The sequence below is a fragment of the Gambusia affinis genome, linkage group LG21 (assembly GCF_019740435.1).
Source record: "Gambusia affinis linkage group LG21, SWU_Gaff_1.0, whole genome shotgun sequence".
In the NCBI taxonomy this organism is placed as follows: domain Eukaryota; kingdom Metazoa; phylum Chordata; class Actinopteri; order Cyprinodontiformes; family Poeciliidae; genus Gambusia; species Gambusia affinis.
Window position 1 is genome coordinate 5519902 of NC_057888.1, and position 19097 is coordinate 5538998.

Here is a 19097-nt window from a genome sequence, read left to right on the forward strand (position 1 = left end):
AGAAACATTGATTCAGTGATTTTTGTTGCTCAAGCTGAACTGTAGAGTAAGTGAATTTTCTGGTTGAATTTATATCTTTTAAATCTCCTTTTGATTCACTTTTAGCTTCCAGGCTTCAGACTACGGCAAGCTGTTGGTGTATTTATTTTAAAGGCTTTATCAGCCATCATTTTTATCTACTAGTTTGCAAATACACTGCACTAGTTGTACATTTGACCATACTAGATCAACTAGTTGAATATATGGCTATTAGTTGATCCTGTATAGAATTTATGTTGAGGTATTAGGGCCAAACTACAAAAAATACAATAAAATTATGAGAATAAACTCATAGCCATATTACAAGAATGAAGTCATAATATGAGAATAAAGTCAAATTTTGAAAATGAAATCATACTATTATGAGAATAAACTCATAATAAAATATCAAACTTCACAAACAAAATTATTGTGTAACAATAAAGTCAGTATTATGAGAAAAAAGCCATTAGAATAACATAAATTTTTGAGAATTAAGTCATAGTATTACAACAAAAGTCATGAGAATAAAGCCATTCAAGAATTAATTTATATGAGAATAAATGAATTTTAAAAAAAAGTCACAGTATTACCAAAATAAATCAGTAATATTGTGACTTTATTCTTGCTTGGATTTATTCTTGTAATTTTATTTTCTGTTCTTTTAGGTTCTACTTTACCACAGAATAAAGTCCTGGCCTCGATATTTAATATTTTGGCTCATCTTGTGTTTTTATTTCAGCACTCCTTTAAGCAATAAGCTTTAAAGCAGTTTCTCATTGCAAAATCAAACTGCTACTTTTCTAGCTTCCTGTACAAGCAGCTGTACCACTTGAACACATTTTCCATTTTTATATTAGCAGTTCTAAATTAGCTTCTTGTTTTAAACTTTCACTCTTATTTAGTAAGATTTTGTTTCTAGTTTTTACTGAGAAAAGTTTCTGAAACACTTGAAACAAGTGCAGCAGAAAAAGTATTTAGAGTTTAGTATTTAGAAAAATGTACAAGGCGGATCACGTAGCAAACACATTTTATTTGCATTGTCCTTTTAAAAAAAAGATAAAATTGTGAACAAGCAGTACAGGGAACAGAGAAGAAACAGATCAAAACACATAAAAAAGGAGGAAATTTCTGTTTTAATTCAAAACGCAACATATATCTTAAAACAATCAAACAAAAGAAATAGAAATTGATACATTAAAACATTATTTATGAATATATTAATAGTTTAGGGTCCGCAGGTCATGACCTTTACACAGAAAAACGTAGAAGCAGAGGAGAGAACAGAAACTAAACACCAAAACCTGCAGATGATAAAATAAAGTTAGCTAGCAAAGAACATTATTTAAGACTTCTCAGTAAATAAAGTTTTAAAACACTTTCCTCTCAACAGTATACAGCAGCAGTGATTGCACATGTGTAAAAGTTTCTCTTAAAAGAACCAGTGAACAGAGAACCAATCAGAACCGTTTACATTTCAATCTGCGACTCTGATTTTTCGCACTTTTAAATCAGTGTGATTTAACAGAAATAAAACCAAAGCTTTGAGGCTACAGACTGAAGGCAGACAAGGCGATGTGCTGAGCGTTGTTTCTCGCCTCGAAGTATGAAGTGTCGGTTTCGTCTTCCGGCTGCGGTATGAACGGCATCGGCTGGTTCTGCAGGTTGTCCCAATCCAGGCCGTCGAACAGGCGGTGGCGCTTCAGTTCTGCAAACAAGACGACAAAAGTATTAAACAGCTTTAGCGTATTAGCCTGGTCTTAACACCTACAGTTTCCACCATTACAAAAAAAACAACAAGAAAACTGAATTTATCTTCCCATTTTAGAAATGTGGTTATATCAGAAGACTGGCCTAATTGGCTCTATTAACTCTTGAAATTATCAAATAAGGATGGAAGTGAATGGTTCTTTAATTTTGTTGGTCAAACTTCCCCAAAATGGTAGTGTTAGTATTTTTGTTTGGCATTAAACAATAAATCAGGACAAACACGTGATCAATATCAATAGATAATACATCTGATAGAATATTCAATATATCAAATATTCACTGAACTCCGACGCAGAACCAACTTTAGCCAAACCAAACTTTGTAGAATCAACTCACTCACTCACTCTTTGGTTACCTAGCAACAGCTTGAAGTGCCACCAACTTCGGTTGCCTAGCAACAACCTGTTGAGTAACTTGTGCAGCAGCAGTTTAAAGTTTTGCCACTATTCCTCATAACTGCTTAAAAATAAAGAAACAAAGGCATGAAGTGAAAACTTTGAATAAAACAGTTTGTCCCTCCACCTGTTTGGTAGTATTTCAGATATTTGAAGCAAAACATTTAGTAATAATTATTGATAGCGACTGATGTGAAATGCTTATATTGTGATAAATTTTTCAGGACTGATTTAGACCCAGTTTAAGGTCCCGTTGAACTAGAATTTAAAGTTGTAAATTGCTTCCCTTTTAATTTTTGAACAGCTGTTCATTCAGTCTGGAAGTCAAAAATCAAAATAATGAGTGAAATGTTGAAACTGAGGCAAATTAAAGAGGAAACGTCAAAATAAATAAATATGAATGACATTAATAGACTATTACGCCTTAAAAAAAAAATAAAAAATGAAAATAAAAATAGAGAAATATATTTTTCCCTGTAATTTCCAAACTTATCAAGCTCTGAAAAATAGTTAAAAGCAAATTCTACCTATACAATTTGTTGACATTTCCAAAGTGAAAAAGAATAAAAGCTTGATGGTTATGTTGACTAATTTGCATAATACAACATAAAACATATGAACTAAAAGAGACGCTCTTATTATTCCTGACAGTATTTGTGTTCTGCCAAAGTTACATTTTAAATTTAAATAGTTGAATTCTGATTCCAAATACAAAAAGATAGAAAATTTAGATTTTAACTGAGACACATCCCATCTTCAGAGTCAATTTTCCACATAATTAATGAAGTATTTTAAATTCAAGGCTGGATAAAAGAAAAAAAATAATTCAAAGCAGTGGCCTACTGAAGGTACAATAGGTACATTTTCTGACTTCCCGGCAGAATGTAATTTTTACCCTTCAATCCAGCGCGTTTCGTCATGTCCATGGTGAGCAGGATCTCAATGGCAGTCCTGGAGTTTACAGGAAGTTCCTCCTCTCCTTCAGGCCAAGGGATGTCTAAAAATGTACAAGTTAAACTGGAAGTAAGAGCAAGCTGCTAAACCAGAACAGCATAAATATCGGTCTAGCAAAATTTTATCTGCAAAATTTTTAACTTTTCAAGATTTCTAGCAAGTTTTTAATTTTTCAAATTCAGAAATTTCAATGTTCTTTTTTAGAAATTTTCTGAGATTAATCTCAAATTGCTTTAAGTTAAATTTTCCAGTACATTTCTTAAACTTAAAAATTTGTCTGTTTTTCTAGAATTTTTGACTTTTCAAATTTTCCATCTTTTTTTCTAGAAAATTTCTGAGATTAATCTCCAAATTTCTGAGATTTTTTTCTAGTAATTTTTTAAAAATTAATCTCAAAATTTCTGTTTTTCTTTTCTAGAATTTATGACTTTTCTATGGAAGCCCATTTCCGCCATGAAAAAAAAAAAAAAAGACCAACAGGAAGTCATAATTATGAGATTCAAAGTCATAATTTCGACTTTCAAAGTCAAAATCGAAATTATGACTTTGAATCTCGAAATTATGACTTTGAAAGTCGAAATTATGACTTCCTGTTGGTCTTTTTTTTTTCATGGCGGAAATGGGCTTCCATACTTTTCAAACTTTGAAATTCCCATCTTTTTTCTAAAACGTTTCTGAGATTAATCTGAAGACTTCTGAGTTTTCTTGGTGGAAATTTCCTCCTCTTTTTGTCTTCCTATTTCCAAAGCTCTAACACTCCGTCGTACTTGAACTGACCTCTGTTGAGAATATTCTGGAAAACCAGCTGGGGAGTTTCGTCGTTGAAGGGCGGCACTCCAGTGAGGAACTCGAACAGACACACACCGAGCGCCCACCAGTCCACCATGCAGTCTGGCCAGAAACAAACAGGAAGTAATGAGGATTCAGCGAGATGCTAACATGCTAACATCTATCTTGTGATTCCTGTTAGTGTGACCTGATTGGACGTCAGTGGCTGAAGCAGGAAGGACTATGTTAGAGGTTCACCTTGACACTACTGCACATTAATTGTTCACTTTAACATGCAAATACGGTTGAAATCAGATATTTATACACGCAGAAGACACAAACATTTTTTTCTCTGTTTGAAAAAGAATCAGACTGAACTTTTCTTGTTTTAGCTTAGTTAGAATTACCAAAATTATTTATATTTGCTAAAAGGCAGAAAATGTAGCAAGAAAAATAGTTTTGAACTTTTTTTTAACCTTGAATTAAAATGTTCTCATGTTTAGGAAATAATTGTAATTGTAACTAAGCTAAAACCAAAAAAATTTTGTTTGATTTAACTTCAGACTGCAAAAAAAAAAAATAAAAATTGTTTTTGTCTTTTAACTCAGCAAATATCTGGTTTTAACTGTAAATGTCCATTGGGTAAAAAAAAAAAAGTTGGTATAACAGTGAAAATTAAAAATAAATCACATCAATTCTGAATTATTCATGTGAAATCGGATTAAAAATAGTCTGGACTCTGAAACTGAGTTTACCGTTTTGCAACTTCTGCATGAGTTTCAACATTTGACCCAAGCAGCTTTTCAGAAGCAGAAACCAGTTTGTCCAGTTAAAAGCCTCCAGATTCCCCTGCTGTTAACATGTTAACTGAACAGACAACCCACTTTCATCCTTCCAAATCCAAAACTTCAGTCCCAATCAATAATCAATCCCAGTTTGTTCCCAGATCCAGAAACAGAGGGAAAATTGGGGGTATTTCCTAAAACAGTATTGGCAGCCTGGCAGGGGCAACATGCAAGCTGCAAGGAACAACGTTGCTATAAACTTACCGAACAGAGCACTTCCTGAAACTAAAACAGAACGTCTGTCACAAGAGCTACAGTGACAATCAGCAGGCGATAACAATACATCACATTGGACATGTGGATTTGTTTGGTTTTAGAGTTTTCCCTTTTTTTACCGTGAGGTTTTCCAAGAAGAAGCTCTGGAGCCAAATAATCCGGAGTTCCCAAAATTGGAGCGCCCTCAACAGGCAGCGCGCCCCTTCGGACGCTCTTTGGAGTCCGGAAAGGGGTGTGTGAGGTCGACATGGGCTGAGGAGTCTAATGTGAGAGGAAGAGAAAAGTTTAAAATGGTTCACAAACTCAGTAAAGTCAAGCAAACCTTTCAAAACATGCTGAAAAAAAGCAAAACAGAAAAATATTTATTTGAAATACATATAATACATGTACTCATTTTGTTTTGAATTGATTTTTTTTATTTAGTCTTGATTTTAATGTATTTTCATTTTAAATCCTAATTTGTTTTATATATCACATCTATATAAATAAATCAAGAAGAATGATTTATAAAAGAAATTAAGATATTATGAAATGAAAATACATTATTTTAAAAATGTAATAAAAATAAATAAAATTGAAATAAAAATTTTAATATAATAAAAACCACCAAAGTTTAAAATAAAATGACGGGGAAAAAATCTAATTAAGACAAAATACATAAAAAGACAACATAAATTTAAAAAACCAACAGAGGCATTAAATCAAAGATTAAACCAAGATGAGAATTAAATAAAAACAAAAGCAGGAATATATAAACAGAAGAAAAAAATACTCATATTAAAAATATTAATGCAAAAAAGATTTAAAAAGTAAAATACGTTTAATTTTTTAAAAAATTCAAATGAAAAGAAAATCTAGGTAAAATAAATAATAAAAAAGACCAAACAAATAAATTAAGATACGAAACTTAACATTAATTTAAAATCCAGAATATAATTAATAATTTTTTTTTAATTACATTTCATATTGTCTGAAGACAAATTTTTAAAATGACATTAGTGTACGTTCTTCGACCTCCATTCCTGAACACTGACCTGGTTAACGGAACCGTTGGAGCTTCGCCTCCGCTGCACCGGCGTTGCCATGCCGCGGGCAGAGTTACAGGAAGCGGCGGACACGTCCATGGCCTCCACGGAGCCCACGCTAAGCCTGGAAACCCCGGACATGTTGGAGCGGTTGATGGAGCTGCAGTAGCTGCGGAAAACCACGACGTTCCGCGGCTTTAGGAAAGACGGAGACTGCGAGAAGCTGCAGGACATGTCATGGATTCGGCTATGGAGGGATTCACCTCTCAGGTCGGACACAATTAGTTTGGGCGTTTCTATGGTAACGGGGAAAGTCCGCTGAGGCGACCCGGAGCCCCGCTCTCTCTCCTCTGGTGAATCGACGGACTTCCTGCTTCGTGTTGGTTTGATTGGCTGGAGAGAAGCATCACAGTCCGCCGTGAGAGACGTCTCATGGAAGGAGCCGTCAGAGTCCAGGCTCAGGCTCCGGCAGACGTCGACGTTCCCCGGGAGCGGGGACGTGAAACTGCACTGGGACGCCTCCTTAGTCCCGTCTTCAAACACGTCCTGTACGGGCTCCTCCAGCTCACTGAAAAGACTTTTGGCGACGGGGATTGGGCTGGAGCGCCTCGGATTGTGGTGGTCCGCCGCCATGTTTCCTGTAGTGGAGGTCAAGAAGTTGCCAATCTGGATAGTGGAGAACGTCCCAGTCAGACCAGTGTGACTCTGAGCGGTCTCGGGAATCTCAAAGAATCTCTTGTAGTCTGCGTTTGTCTTCTTGGCTCTAGTCTCCAGCAGTTCTGGACTTCGGTTCATATCTGAAAATGTTCTCTTTACAGAGGAGGGAACTGTTAGCTGGCAGTTATCTCGCTCTGATTCAAGATGGCGCCGAACTGCGGACGACGCTTGAGGTTTCCCGCTGGGAGAACTGGACTTTTTGGGCAGATTATGGGCATCCTTAGCAGAAACTACACATCCTCTTGTACCCTGCTCGTTTTCTTTCTACAGAATGAAGAAAATGTATCCATTTAATTTAGCACCAAACAAAATCGGACCTCCTGCCTATTAGATCCATTGTAGATAGAAAAAAAGAGTAAATTCCAGACAAAAAACTTGAAATTTTTGAGATACAAAAATCAAAAATTCTGGTCATTGTACTTATTTATTTAGTTCTAGTTTTGTCTTCACTTAAACTCTGAAATATCATTAATTTTTTTCTAGTAGATTTCTCAGATTAGCCCCAAAATGAGTTTTTCTATTAAATTTACTCCTTTTTTTCCTATTTCTGATGGTCCTAACACACCATATCCTGTTTCTTTTCTAAATAAAGAAGAAACGGTAACTATTTAATTTAGCAGCAAACGAAATCGGAGCTGCTGCCGTTCCGCCATCACTGACCTCACACTCCCACATGGGACTGAAGTCCCCCTCCGTGTTGGTGGTGCTTCCGGCGCTCATCGTGTCAAACCGCTTTCTGCTCCTCAGCAAATTGGGAGTCAAGTTTTTGGCCAGTTTATGAGGACTGAAAGCTCTGGTTTTAGGTCCTGCAGGAGTTAACATACACCGTGGTAAGAAAAGTCACATTAACTGCACTTATTTTAACGTTTCACCTCCTCTAAAGATTTTTCATTTTATGACCGCAACTAATGATTATTTTAGTAATCAATTATTCTGACCACTAATCGGATAAAAAAATTACGTTCTGCAGATTTGATCACTTAAGCTTATATGCACAATATTAGAAATAAACAATAGACAACAAATAAAACAGGGTTGTGACCTCAACCCTTTTGAAAATATGTGGACTATGCTTAAGATTTGGGACTCTTCCACTAAACTGAAATAATTTAAATGAAGTTAGATTTAATTACATACCCATTTTACAAGGATATTCAGCTGGAGAAAACAGCTGTTCTGAGTTGTTCATCACAGGAGAACCAAGCGAGTTGTTCTTCTGCTTCACTTTGCTGCAGGACATCGGGCTGGACACAACCGAGGCGCTGCAGTGCCGCTTCCCTTCTGTTGCCGACATGTTCTGCAGGTCCCAAAAACAGAGAGGATTTAAAGTCCACATTCACCCCAGTCGTCTTTTCTGATTAATCATTTAGACAATGCTTACAAATCCCAGGGAGCTGATCAAAGAGAGAACTTGACCCGGTGTGCGGAAGAAGTCATTTTTCGGTTTTGCCAAAGATGGAGTCGTGAGGATGTCCATAAGACTCAGCTCTGTTTTACACACACAGTAAGACGTGAATAAGAATGCAACAGTTGATGGTTACAGGTTTAGGGTTTTGGATGTGGACCAAAATTGCAACATTTGTTACATTTTCAACTGGTGGGGTTCACTAAACCCTTTGAAAAACTTCTTCAGCTGTGGTGGCACTGCATCAAGAACCACAGAAGAAAATGACACAAAAACCTCTGAAGACGACATGAATGCAACTTCCTTCTTCATGAAACGTAAACAAAAATGGAGTAGTGTCAGATTTTAGCAGTTTTACAATTTCTCTTTTGTCTTTGGTAAAAGACCACAGACCATTTCTCCAGCTAGTGACAGACTGCTGCGTTTATTTTGGTTGTATTGACCAGAATGCCTTGTGCTATAGTCTGCTTCCTGCTGTTGGAACGGTCTCTGATCCGCTTACATTCACGTATGCATTCGAAGCGCACCAGAGTTCACTACAACCAAACCAAGACCGAGGTTTTTAGCTGGACAAAAGTTCAATGATGCATTCACACCTCCACAAATAAACTGGACTTTCTAGGCAAACACACTACAGCTCAATTAGCGCAACCTAAACAGGTCTGATGGGAATTCACTCTTATTTACCTCTGTCTAGCTTGACCTTTGAGAGACCAAAGTCTGTCAGCTTGATGTGGCCTTCGTTGGATATGAGCATGTTGTCTGGTTTCAGGTCCCTGAACGCATCAGATAACACAATGAGGACCTATCACTTGCTGTGATAAAACAACAGCATCTTGTTGCGCAGTCTGTTACCTGTGGATTATGCCGTGGCGGTGAAGGTAGTCCAAAGCCAACGCAACCTCAGAGATGTACTTCACAGCCATGTCCTCCTCAAAATATCCATAAATATGGAGTAGAGACTTTACGTCCCCACCGATGAGGTATTCCATCACCTTTGATCAATAAAACAAATACATTGTTAGGATATAACTAATAACCGACGGTGGAATGTTTAGTAGGAAGGAAGGAAATTATTGCACGAATGTGCAATAGAGCGACACATCGTTTCACTAATGTTTACACAAATACGCTGCATACCAAAGTGTATTACACACCTTTAGCCATGGAAGTGATTAGAGAATCACAAGTTAATCATTTAAAATTAAATGTCTGAATATTTTTGGCAATATATTGTATGTTTCATGGCTTTGGCTAAATAAAAATGCTCTGGTTTCACAGAACAATGTGTGAGACCATAATATATTCCTAATTATCCAATATTAAATGGATGGACAGATGGATGCAATTAATAATACCTGGAATAATTCTGAAAATGTAAATGTAGCCCTATTATGACCAGATAATGAAAGCAATTTTTCCTTCGAGGTTAATGAAGAGTACTGAGCTGTTTTAAATAAAAATGATTTTGAACTCTTTCACCCAGCATTACCAGATAGATCTTGGCTGCAGACTGGAGGGAGTAAAACAAGTGAACAACGAAGGGACTTTTGCTCAAGGCTAGGGCGTCTCTTTCTGCCTTCATCTGACTCGCCATGTTTTTATCCACCATGTCTGCCTTCTTCATCACCTACAGCGACAAAATATTATATTATCCCCAACTTTCATACAAAAGGTTAGCAAATAAAAGTAATCAAATTTAACTAAAGGTGTATCGACTCACCTTAATAGCGTATAAACGCGCATTGCTATTCTTCCGAGCGAGGTAGACCTTTCCAAAGGCGCCGCGGCTGATGGGCTTCAAAACGGTGAAATCATCGATGGAAGGAGGTCTCGGTATTTCCACTGATTTTACATTTGAACCAACTTTGTGATTTTCTTCTACTTCCATTCTCACGATGAAATAATGTCACTTAAAATCCAGCAGCGAGTCCACCGTAAACACTACCATGACAGAACAACAAACAGTGCGGAGTTTGTTTTGAATTTTTGAATTCCCTGCCTGTCTCGGGGTCCTATGACGTGATGTAGGTACTAAAAAAACTGCCTGTATAAAATCTTTTGCAAAACGAAAATCTGAAATATACAATTTAATGTAAGATCACATCTAATTAATTAAGCAGGTGAGGCGAGGACGCCACTCGTTCATGGTAGTTTTAACTAACCGACTGCGTCATTTTGTTTGCCAACCGCCATAAAACATAAGAAGAAGAATTACAAGAAGAAGAAGAAGATTGCGTCATTTTGTAGTCTATTTGACCTCAGATGCCGGGGGGAGAATCCATTTCCCGATGTTAGCTAAAAGTAAAGTTGTGTAACTATCGAGAGTTGTGTAACGGGGTAAGCTAAAAGGACACCGCTGCGAGCAGGACTTGATTGTTAACATTTTATTGAGATTTTGTTCTCACATTGTAACTCACCGAAGACAGATTCTAGCAAATAGTTACGGGAGAAAAATGTTTTCTCTGTCGACGTCATTTCAGCCACAGCAGGTATGTAAGCCTCAGAAGCAGGTTGATTATTTGATTAACTTGTCTGCATGTATCCGACAAAAAGTTTCAGTTTATCACTTCAGCTCTTGTTTTAAAAACATTAAAGTCATTCGTAAGCAGTAAATGCCTTTGTTTACGCTTGTTTTAGTTGTGACTTTTGTTCAAGCCAATGACAACTCTACTCGGCTAATGCTAATGCTAAGGGTTTAGCTTGTAAACGCTACATTTCGTCCACATGGGCCGATGCTTGCATCTTTTCGACTGTTAACAGCTGTTCATTCTTATCTATATTATAGTTATTACCCCAATTAATGTGAACGTGTCGGTACAGGCAGTCTTGGTACTTAAGAAGCATGTGACTGAAACTGACATAATCCTGACCTACTGTCGTGTTAGCTGGACCTACTTCCAGTTTATTACATATTAACTATTATGATCGATTTGTGGCTGTAAATAACATCAAGGTTAAGCGGGTCTCCGTGGATCATCATGTGGGGAAAGCGTGTTATTCACCCTCCTGTCTTCATGCTCTCACAGATGGTGGTTCCTCTCAGCCAGGTCCTCAATGCTCTCCACTCGCTGAAGAGCTCAGCTACAGCTTCCGTCCACTCTTTGCACAAAGACTTCAGACAGGAGCACAAGACAAACCTGAAAGAGGTGAGACACGTAGGAGACATTCATAATGTATCAAAAAGTACAATATGAGTAAGGATAATGTAGGATAATTTGCCAAAATTATGATTTTTAATTAATTTTGAAGCGTATTAAAGCATATTTGAATTGTCCATTTCAATCCTAATCCATAGAAACCAGGCCCATAAAACTCATGGAAGTTGCACGGCTTGTTGTTTTTGTGTTTCTTTGTCTCACCACTGTTGTTGTTTGCTGCCAGCCGAGTGTCAGCCTGAGGGATCTGGGCCTCTCCGAGGTCCAGGGGAGTCAGCTGAATGAGCTGGTCAGCAGGTTACTGCCCCCACTGAGTCCTGAAGAACCTACCACCGTTTCGTCAATATGGAAGACTAGTCATGTTTCTGCAGACAGCTTCTTTCAGAACAAATATGGTGAGAAGATCAACCTGGTCTGCTGTTCTTTTGTTTTATTTTACAAGAAAAAAACCCTCACACATTTCGTTTTTACACAAAGGGTTTTCACAAAAAAGACTATTAGGTCAGGGCTCGCCGTTATTCCACCGTCAGTACCACAGCCCTCTTCGGGACGTTTGCTCTGAACTCCAGCTCCTGCCTGGTGAGACATTTACATTTAACCACTCTCAGAGGCCCATGAATGGATTCAAATTTTAGCGTTTCTGTTTTCTCCTCGTAGTGTGGCTTCAGAGCCGGGGGTTCAAAACTCTCAGAGCAAAGACCAGACGAGTGGAGTCGGGTTATGACGGTCCGGTAGAACCCGATGCCTACACACCAGCTTTCATGAAGGTGAGTTTGTTACAGCAGTGGGGTCCAAGCTTTTTCCACCATGTTGAAAGTTCTCAGGGGCCAAAATTAGCATTTTTTGTCAATTAAAAAACATTAAAATAATATCATTGTGAATTCTTTCTCCTTTACCTCCACAACAATAAATTAAACAAATAATTTTTTTTATTAAAACCAACATTAGAAATTTGCCTTAATTTTTACCTTCATTTAACTTTTTGAGCTAATTATTTCCTGTTTTTCTATTAATTTGTTGTAGTTTATGATTAGAGAAGTGCCAGATTGATTAAATCTGCTGCCTTTGGCTCCCTTTTTAGGGTTTGCTCCAGAGGGAGAAAGGACCGGAGGCTCACTCTCTGGACCAAGTGGTGAAACTCAAAAACCTTCCTGAAAACCAGCAGGAGGTTTTCAAGACTGGCTTCGCCGAGGGGTTCATGAGGTCCCAAGCTCTAACTCAGAGAACTCAAGGTATGTGGAGTATTTGGTCAAACTTAAAGCTTGCTATTGAACTGAGAGAAAGCAGTAAGAGCTGTTGTTGTTTTCTTTCTACAGACTCGTTGAGGAGAACCAGGCTGGTCCTGCTGGTCCTCCTCCTCATCGGCATTTACGGCCTCTCTAGAACCCCTTTTCTCTCCGGTAAAGGCTCCTTTTCTGACGCCGGTTTGTTTCGGTTTTTATTCTTTCTTATGTATTCAAATAAAATCCCAGCTCTACATGCACACGGTTTATTTATAAATTCATTAAAATAACACTGGGTGGTGTTTATTTTCAGCTACTTTGCTTTATCATATAATTTCAACCACTAATTTCAATGTTTTTTAGGGTTTTAGGTAGACCAACACAAAGTAGCAGGGGTGGTTCTAGGAAAGGTGTAGGGGGAGCTATAGCTCTCCAAAGAAAATGAAAATAAAATTATTTTTTTTCTGTCATGAAATATTTTTATGTATCCTAAATTCAAAAATTATCTCTAATAAGCAGTAATTTAAGAATATTTTATATATAATATAATAATAATATTATATAATATATTTTCTAATACTTCTCGGTGACTAAGAAGGCAGAGAGACCAGAGAAGCTTCCTGCTCATGTTGCATCACTTTGTACTCAGAGAGGAGAGCAAATAAGAGAGCAGACGTACCATTAACAACAATCAGAAGTTCTTGTATATCACACAGCATCACAAAAACATATTTTTAGACTTCTTTAAGTTGATACTTGTGTCTTTGACATTTCCAGTTCTTCGGTAAGCTTTGGGTATATTTTCTTTTGAGGAGCTGCAACAGAGATAGTTGAATCTCCGACCCTTTATCAAGACAGATTTACTGTTTTTAAAGCATTTCCCCTCCACAAAAGACACGTTTTGATTTGAAAACATCCGACACTAAGGCTGCAATCTCACAAATTGCAACCCAATCCCAATTTTTTCCTGCTTTTTCGCTGCCCAATTCTTGTCTTATAAGCCCTCCAAAAAATGTGTGGAACTAAATCGCAGTATTTTCACTGACGTAATATATTAGAGGAAAAGAATAAAATTAGTTTTATTCATTAGAGATGCAAATATTTGAGTGCCTACCGATTCGATTCAGAAACAATTTTTTTTATTCAGGAACTATTTTTTTTCTCTTCACATGGTTTACATTTACTGTTTAAATTATGTGGCTGAAAGAAATAAAACATTTATTTAAAACTATTTTATAAGGTTCTGTACTATATTAAATTTAATCAAAATGTGTTTTTTTTGTTTATAAAATTCTTTAACTTAAATTAGTAGTATTAGTTTAGCTGCCTGGTTTTTTCTGAAGAAAAAGAAATTATAGAATTATTCAAAATATACATAAAATTAGGCTTGGATTGATCCTGAATTTTAAGGAATACAAATTATGATTCTTTATAGAATTCTTTTCTGCAGATTCATTCATATTTCAGTTTTTTTTTGTTATGATTTTGCGTTACTTTGTGTTGGTTTATCCCATAAAATCCTGATAAGTAGATAACAATAGAAGTGAGAAACAAGCTACAGTGTGCAAGTAGAGTTTGGTCATTTTGGTGCATGCTTCTTTTTCTCAATATGTGCATTTCTAGAGCAGCTGCTCATAGTTTCATAAAAGAACGGGAGCTAAATGAATAACTGACAGGATAAGTTTGGATCGCCATATTTACCTTTGTTCCACAGTAAGCAGAAAGCTACATTTTTGTTTCGTAAAACCAGTTTGTTTGTGTTGTTTCTGAGAAGTTTTCCTGTTTCCTGGGTTTTTCCACAGTGAGGTTTCGCACCACTTCGGGCCTCGACTCAGCGGTCGACCCAGTCCAGATGAAGAACGTGACGTTCGAGCATGTCAAAGGCGTGGAGGAGGCGAAGAACGAGCTGCAAGACGTCGTTGAGTTCCTCAAAAAACCACAGAAGTTCACAGTGCTGGGTGGAAAGCTGCCTAAAGGTACCAGTAGCGTTTTTATTTTGATTATATCAACCGGTGTGAATGAAAATAGCCTGACTGTTGACTCTCTGTGCAGGGATTCTCCTTGTCGGGCCGCCCGGCACAGGGAAGACCCTGCTAGCGCGAGCCGTAGCCGGGGAAGCAGACGTTCCTTTCTACTACGCCTCCGGGTCGGAGTTTGATGAGATGTTTGTGGGCGTCGGCGCCAGTCGCATCAGGAACCTCTTTAGTACGTTTCCAGAACCAGTGAAAACCACAGCGGAGAGGAAGCCGACTAAAAACAAGTTTTCCTTTTGTGGCTTGCAGAAGAGGCGAAAGCAAACGCTCCGTGCGTCATCTTCATCGACGAGTTGGACAGCGTGGGAGGGAAGAGGATCGAGTCTCCGATGCATCCCTACTCCAGACAAACCATCAACCAGCTGCTGGCTGAAATGGACGGGTGAGTTTCATCGCCAGTGTCTGGCCTAGTCCACACACAGCCGGATATTTGGGAAAACAAATGAATTTTTATGCATTTTGGCTTTTAATCCACACAAAATTTTTGTTAAATGTCACTAAAGAGGCAAAACTTCATATTTTGTTTGCAGGTGTACGTGTGAAAACTACATTTAGGGTTCTGAGTGTTACAGTGTCATTAATAAAGCACATGCTTGCTTTGACATGATTCCCGATCAACATTGTGTTGCTTTATTGACTTTATATTGGGACTGGATGGTACACCTGAGAAACTTATCACGATAAGCATTTCATATCCCTCGTTTCCATGGAAACCGACACTATTGCAATGTTTCCCAGGTTCAAACCCAATGAAGGCGTCATCGTCATCGGTGCTACAAACTTCGCTGAAGCTCTGGATAGGTATGTTCCCACTTTGAGTTAATTGTTGTCTAGAATTAGCTTTTCTTTTTAAAGTGGAATGGTTTCAACACGTAAAATAAATGCACCAAAAACTCATGACTCAGAATATCCAATAAGGAAAATAAACAAGGCTGCAGGATATTTAAAATTCATGGTGGAGAGTCAAACCACCAGCAGAACAAAGTTAAGTTAGTTTAGCATTTTTCTTTTTATTTAGAAATATTTTATGGTGGTTTGAAGCAGAGATAGCTTAGAAAATAAGATTGGAAGCTTTTATGTCATTTGAAAAATTGAAAGAGGATGACTGAACTTCAAATCTTCCTAAGAACATTTGCATCTATAGACTCTCCTAAATGGCTTTTAATAACTTTAAGAAAAATTATATTGAAATAAAACATATTTTTAAAGATTAAAAATAAAAAAAACCTTTAATTTCTAAAGGTTTTCTGTGTTTTTATTGGATATTTGTGTAAAACTTTAGTTTGTTTCAACAGTTTTTAGTTTGTTTTAGGTAACTGAAGTAAAAGGAGGATATTTGTTTCTGCTTTCAGTGCTCTGGTAAGACCCGGCAGGTTCGACATGCAGGTGACCGTTCCCCGCCCTGATGTCAAAGGTCGCAAAGAGATCCTCAACTGGTACCTCTCCAAGATCAAAGCGGACCCCGGTAGGTCATTTCAGAGATATCTGCTGATAGTCATCAGCGCTCCAAGCCAGTGAGCCACACAGGATCCCGCAGTCAGAGAGTCGGATGACTTGAAAAGTCATTTTTGTTTTTGGTTAGCCGTCGATGCTGAGATCATCGCCCGAGGCACGGTGGGCTTCTCTGGGGCAGAACTGGAGAACCTGGTGAACCAGTCCGCCCTGAAGGCCGCCGTGGACGGGAAGGAGATGGTCACCATGAAGGACCTGGAGTTCGCCAAGGACAAGATCCTCATGGGTGAGCGAGCGCACACGGAGCTCAGATCAGCTCTTTATCACAGAAACATGTGCAGGTATGGAAAATAAATACAATAATTAATAAAAGCGTGAAAAGAAATTTAACTCAAGCAAGAGTAGCACTACTTCAGCATATTTTTACTCAAGTAAAGTCTTAAATTTTATTCACAATGGCATTAAAAAGTCTTAAATCTGACTTTATGAAACCTGCAGATAACCTGATTCTCCTCGTCTCTTTCCTTTCAGGTCCTGAGAGGCGTAGCGTTGAAATAGACAAAAAGAACAAGACCATCACAGCTTACCATGAGTCCGGACACGCCATCGTCGCCTATTACACCAAAGACGCGATGCCCATCAACAAGGCCACCATCATGCCCAGAGGACCGACTCTTGGCCATGTTAGTTCATTTTTAAGTCTTAAACTCCAGGATGGTTTGTTGTGGCTGCGTAGAAGCTAACCTGAATCGTGTTTTTGTTCGTCCTCCAGGTGTCCATGCTCCCCGAGAACGACCGCTGGAGCGAGACTCGGGGCCAGCTGCTGGCCCAAATGGACGTCAGCATGGGCGGCCGCGTCGCAGAGGAGCTCATCTTTGGAGACGAAAACATCACCACAGGTACCAGCTGCTTGGTAAAATTCTGCCTACACGTGATGGGAGGTTAATTTAAAACGTTTATTTAATAATCTGTCTGTTTTTAGGAGCCTCCAGCGACTTTGATGGAGCAACACAAATCGCCAAACTGATGGTGACCCGGTTCGGCATGAGCGACAAGGTAAATCGAGCTCGTCAGGAACTATTTGTCATTGAAACGCTGGTAAAAACGGCATAATGAGGAGCATTGTTATAATGTCAGACAGAGCAGGAGCTTTTTAAAGAGAAAGAGACCCAATTTTAAGACTTTAAGTTGCAAAGTCAAGGACTTATCATTTTTTCTTTTTATCTTGCAACTAAAAACTGGATGATAAAAGTTTTCAGTCTGGTGCTTTGGTCTCAGTTAGCCCATTTCTTTGAAGGACAATTTTGTTCATCTTACTTTAAAATGTTCTCAAAACAACATTATTGTTTATCACAATAAATTCTGGGACAATTTATCTTCCAGCGAAAGGTTTTACTGTCACTGGTCTATATAAAATGGCACTGTGCCTGGGAATACTCTAATACACAATAACATTTCTTGTAAGTAGGGGAATGTTTTCTGTTTTACCTCTGTACACTTCAAAAACACATTTTACCAAGTAAGTTTGGTCTAGTTTCTAGTGCAAATACCTTAATACACTTGAAATAAGACAAACCAACTTAACAGTATCTTTTTAGCAAGATATGGAGGCTTGTTATAAGTAAATAAGTCCTTATTATTTATGTTCCATTAGCAGAGAAATAAACTTACAAAATGGTAAAAATGTCTTGTTATAAGTTAAACAATCTGCCGATGGAACTACTATATTTTCATCAATAAGAAGGATTTATTTACTTAGAACAAGCCTCTATATCTTCCTAAAAAGATACTTTTAAGTTAGTTTTGCCTTATTTCAAGTTTGCTAAGAAATTTGCTTTAGAAACCAGACCAAGTATACTTGGTAATATTTTGTTTTTTTGCAGTGTGCAATGGCTGCTGGAAAAGACAAGTGTTGTATTGTTGGAGGAGGCTCCATTTCTGCTTTTCAAAGATATACGGTTGATAAATTGTGCATCTATTTGCAGCCATTTTTATGTGTAAACATTGAGAAAGGGGGCGTGGCCAACAGCAGCAGCTTATTTGGATTTAAAGTGACAAAATGTGATTTTAAGGATGTAATTTGTGTTTCTGTGCAGCTCGGGGTCATGACCTACAAGGACATCACCAAGCAGAGCCCCGAGACGCAGGCCGCCATCGAGCATGAAGTCAGAGCTCTACTAAAGGTGAGGCGCTCTACGTCCCAGAAGTTGACCTTCTCACCCTGTTCTGCGTCAGTTTCTATCGTTCCTTCGTCTGTTTCTCTGCAGGAATCCTACGACCGAGCGAAGAACTTACTGAAGACCTACAGCAAGGAGCACAAGAAGCTGGCGGACGCTCTGCTGACGTACGAAACGCTGGACGCCAGAGAGATCAAGATGGTGCTGGAAGGAAAATTTCTGGACCACCGAGATATTCAAAGACTGTAAATAAAACGCTGTGCGAGCGGGACTGGCCTTTTGAAAGCCTTTTAGTCGTTTCTATTCCTCCTTTTGACAACTTGAAAGCTGGATGAAATGTTTGAGCTCCAGCAGACTTTTTTTAAATCATCACAGTATGATGAATCTGCACATTTAGTTAAAAGTTTTTGCTGTTCCTCATTGTCAAACTCACAGCTGGAGGATTTCTGTATCTTATGTTTTCTCCTACATATTATGTTGTTTTTAAGTTATTTAAGTGCCCAAAGGTCTGTATTATTATTATTATTATTATTGTTGTTTTCATTTTCTTTTCTGTCAGGGAAAATTATGATGGATCCTCTTATCCACGTCTGAGGAAAAACTAAGTGTTGGTCAGCTTATGTAAATATTCTGTAAAGAGTCTGAAAGAACAGATTGGGTGCTTCTCTGTTACTTTAGACGACGGCCTTCTTGGACCTCCAATAAAGATTTCTCTCAGGAAACAAATGTTGGGAGTGATCTTTGTGATTCAGGAGTCAAAATTTTACTGTAACAGTTACATGAAACAAAGAAAGAGTGACTATTTCTTGTTTTGAGCAGTGAGTAAAGCTCAAACACCAAACATATTGGAGAAAAATCAACATTCTGTAGAATAGAATAGAATAGAATAGAAATGCACTTTATTGTCCCCCAGTGAGGAAATTAAGGCAGGTAGGTTCACA

General features: G+C 37.9%; 2 protein-coding genes across 3 annotated transcripts; one reads left to right on the forward strand and one right to left on the reverse strand.

Annotated features, from left to right (window-relative positions):
- Positions 1-1031: 1031 nt before the first annotated feature.
- mastl (microtubule associated serine/threonine kinase-like) lies at positions 1032-10138 on the reverse strand. Its single transcript, XM_044104096.1, has 12 exons — positions 9837-10138; positions 9606-9743; positions 8969-9108; positions 8801-8889; positions 8090-8196; positions 7846-8005; positions 7369-7514; positions 6001-6972; positions 5086-5227; positions 3915-4028; positions 3079-3180; positions 1032-1726 (listed from the first exon to the last, which is right to left on the reverse strand). The coding sequence occupies exons 1-12, from the start codon at positions 10002-10004 to the stop codon at positions 1569-1571; spliced, it is 2436 nt and encodes an 811-aa protein (XP_043960031.1). The 5' UTR covers positions 10005-10138; the 3' UTR covers positions 1032-1568.
- Positions 10139-10257: 119 nt separating this feature from the next.
- LOC122823976 (ATP-dependent zinc metalloprotease YME1L1-like) lies at positions 10258-18882 on the forward strand. 2 transcript variants are annotated; one of them, XM_044104098.1, is made up of 18 exons: positions 10258-10605; positions 11143-11262; positions 11498-11666; positions 11749-11850; positions 11929-12038; positions 12353-12503; positions 12588-12671; positions 14297-14470; positions 14547-14699; positions 14777-14909; positions 15266-15328; positions 15880-15992; positions 16110-16265; positions 16511-16662; positions 16752-16878; positions 16962-17035; positions 18076-18162; positions 18247-18882. In XM_044104098.1, the coding sequence occupies exons 1-18, from the start codon at positions 10570-10572 to the stop codon at positions 18403-18405; spliced, it is 2163 nt and encodes a 720-aa protein (XP_043960033.1). In that variant the 5' UTR covers positions 10258-10569; the 3' UTR covers positions 18406-18882. The 2 variants fall into 2 exon arrangements, with proteins under 2 accessions (XP_043960033.1, XP_043960032.1); XM_044104097.1 differs by having other exon boundaries at positions 10259-10605; positions 12588-12695.
- The last annotated feature ends 215 nt before the right edge of the window (positions 18883-19097 follow it).

Coding starts and splice junctions, on each gene's coding strand:
- mastl (XM_044104096.1), bottom strand. CDS start 10,004: ATGGAAGTAGAAGAAAATCACAAAGTTGGTTCAAATGTAAAATCAGTG. Junction 7,515..7,845: donor TGAATATCCTTGTAAAATGG/GTATGTAATTAA, acceptor TAACTCCTGCAG/GACCTAAAACCAGAGCTTTC. Junction 1,727..3,078: donor GAAACGCGCTGGATTGAAGG/GTAAAAATTACA, acceptor TCTTGTTTGCAG/AACTGAAGCGCCACCGCCTG.
- LOC122823976 (XM_044104097.1), top strand. CDS start 10,570: ATGTTTTCTCTGTCGACGTCATTTCAGCCACAGCAG. Junction 12,039..12,352: donor ACACACCAGCTTTCATGAAG/GTGAGTTTGTTA, acceptor CTCCCTTTTTAG/GGTTTGCTCCAGAGGGAGAA. Junction 16,663..16,751: donor GAGGACCGACTCTTGGCCAT/GTTAGTTCATTT, acceptor TTCGTCCTCCAG/GTGTCCATGCTCCCCGAGAA.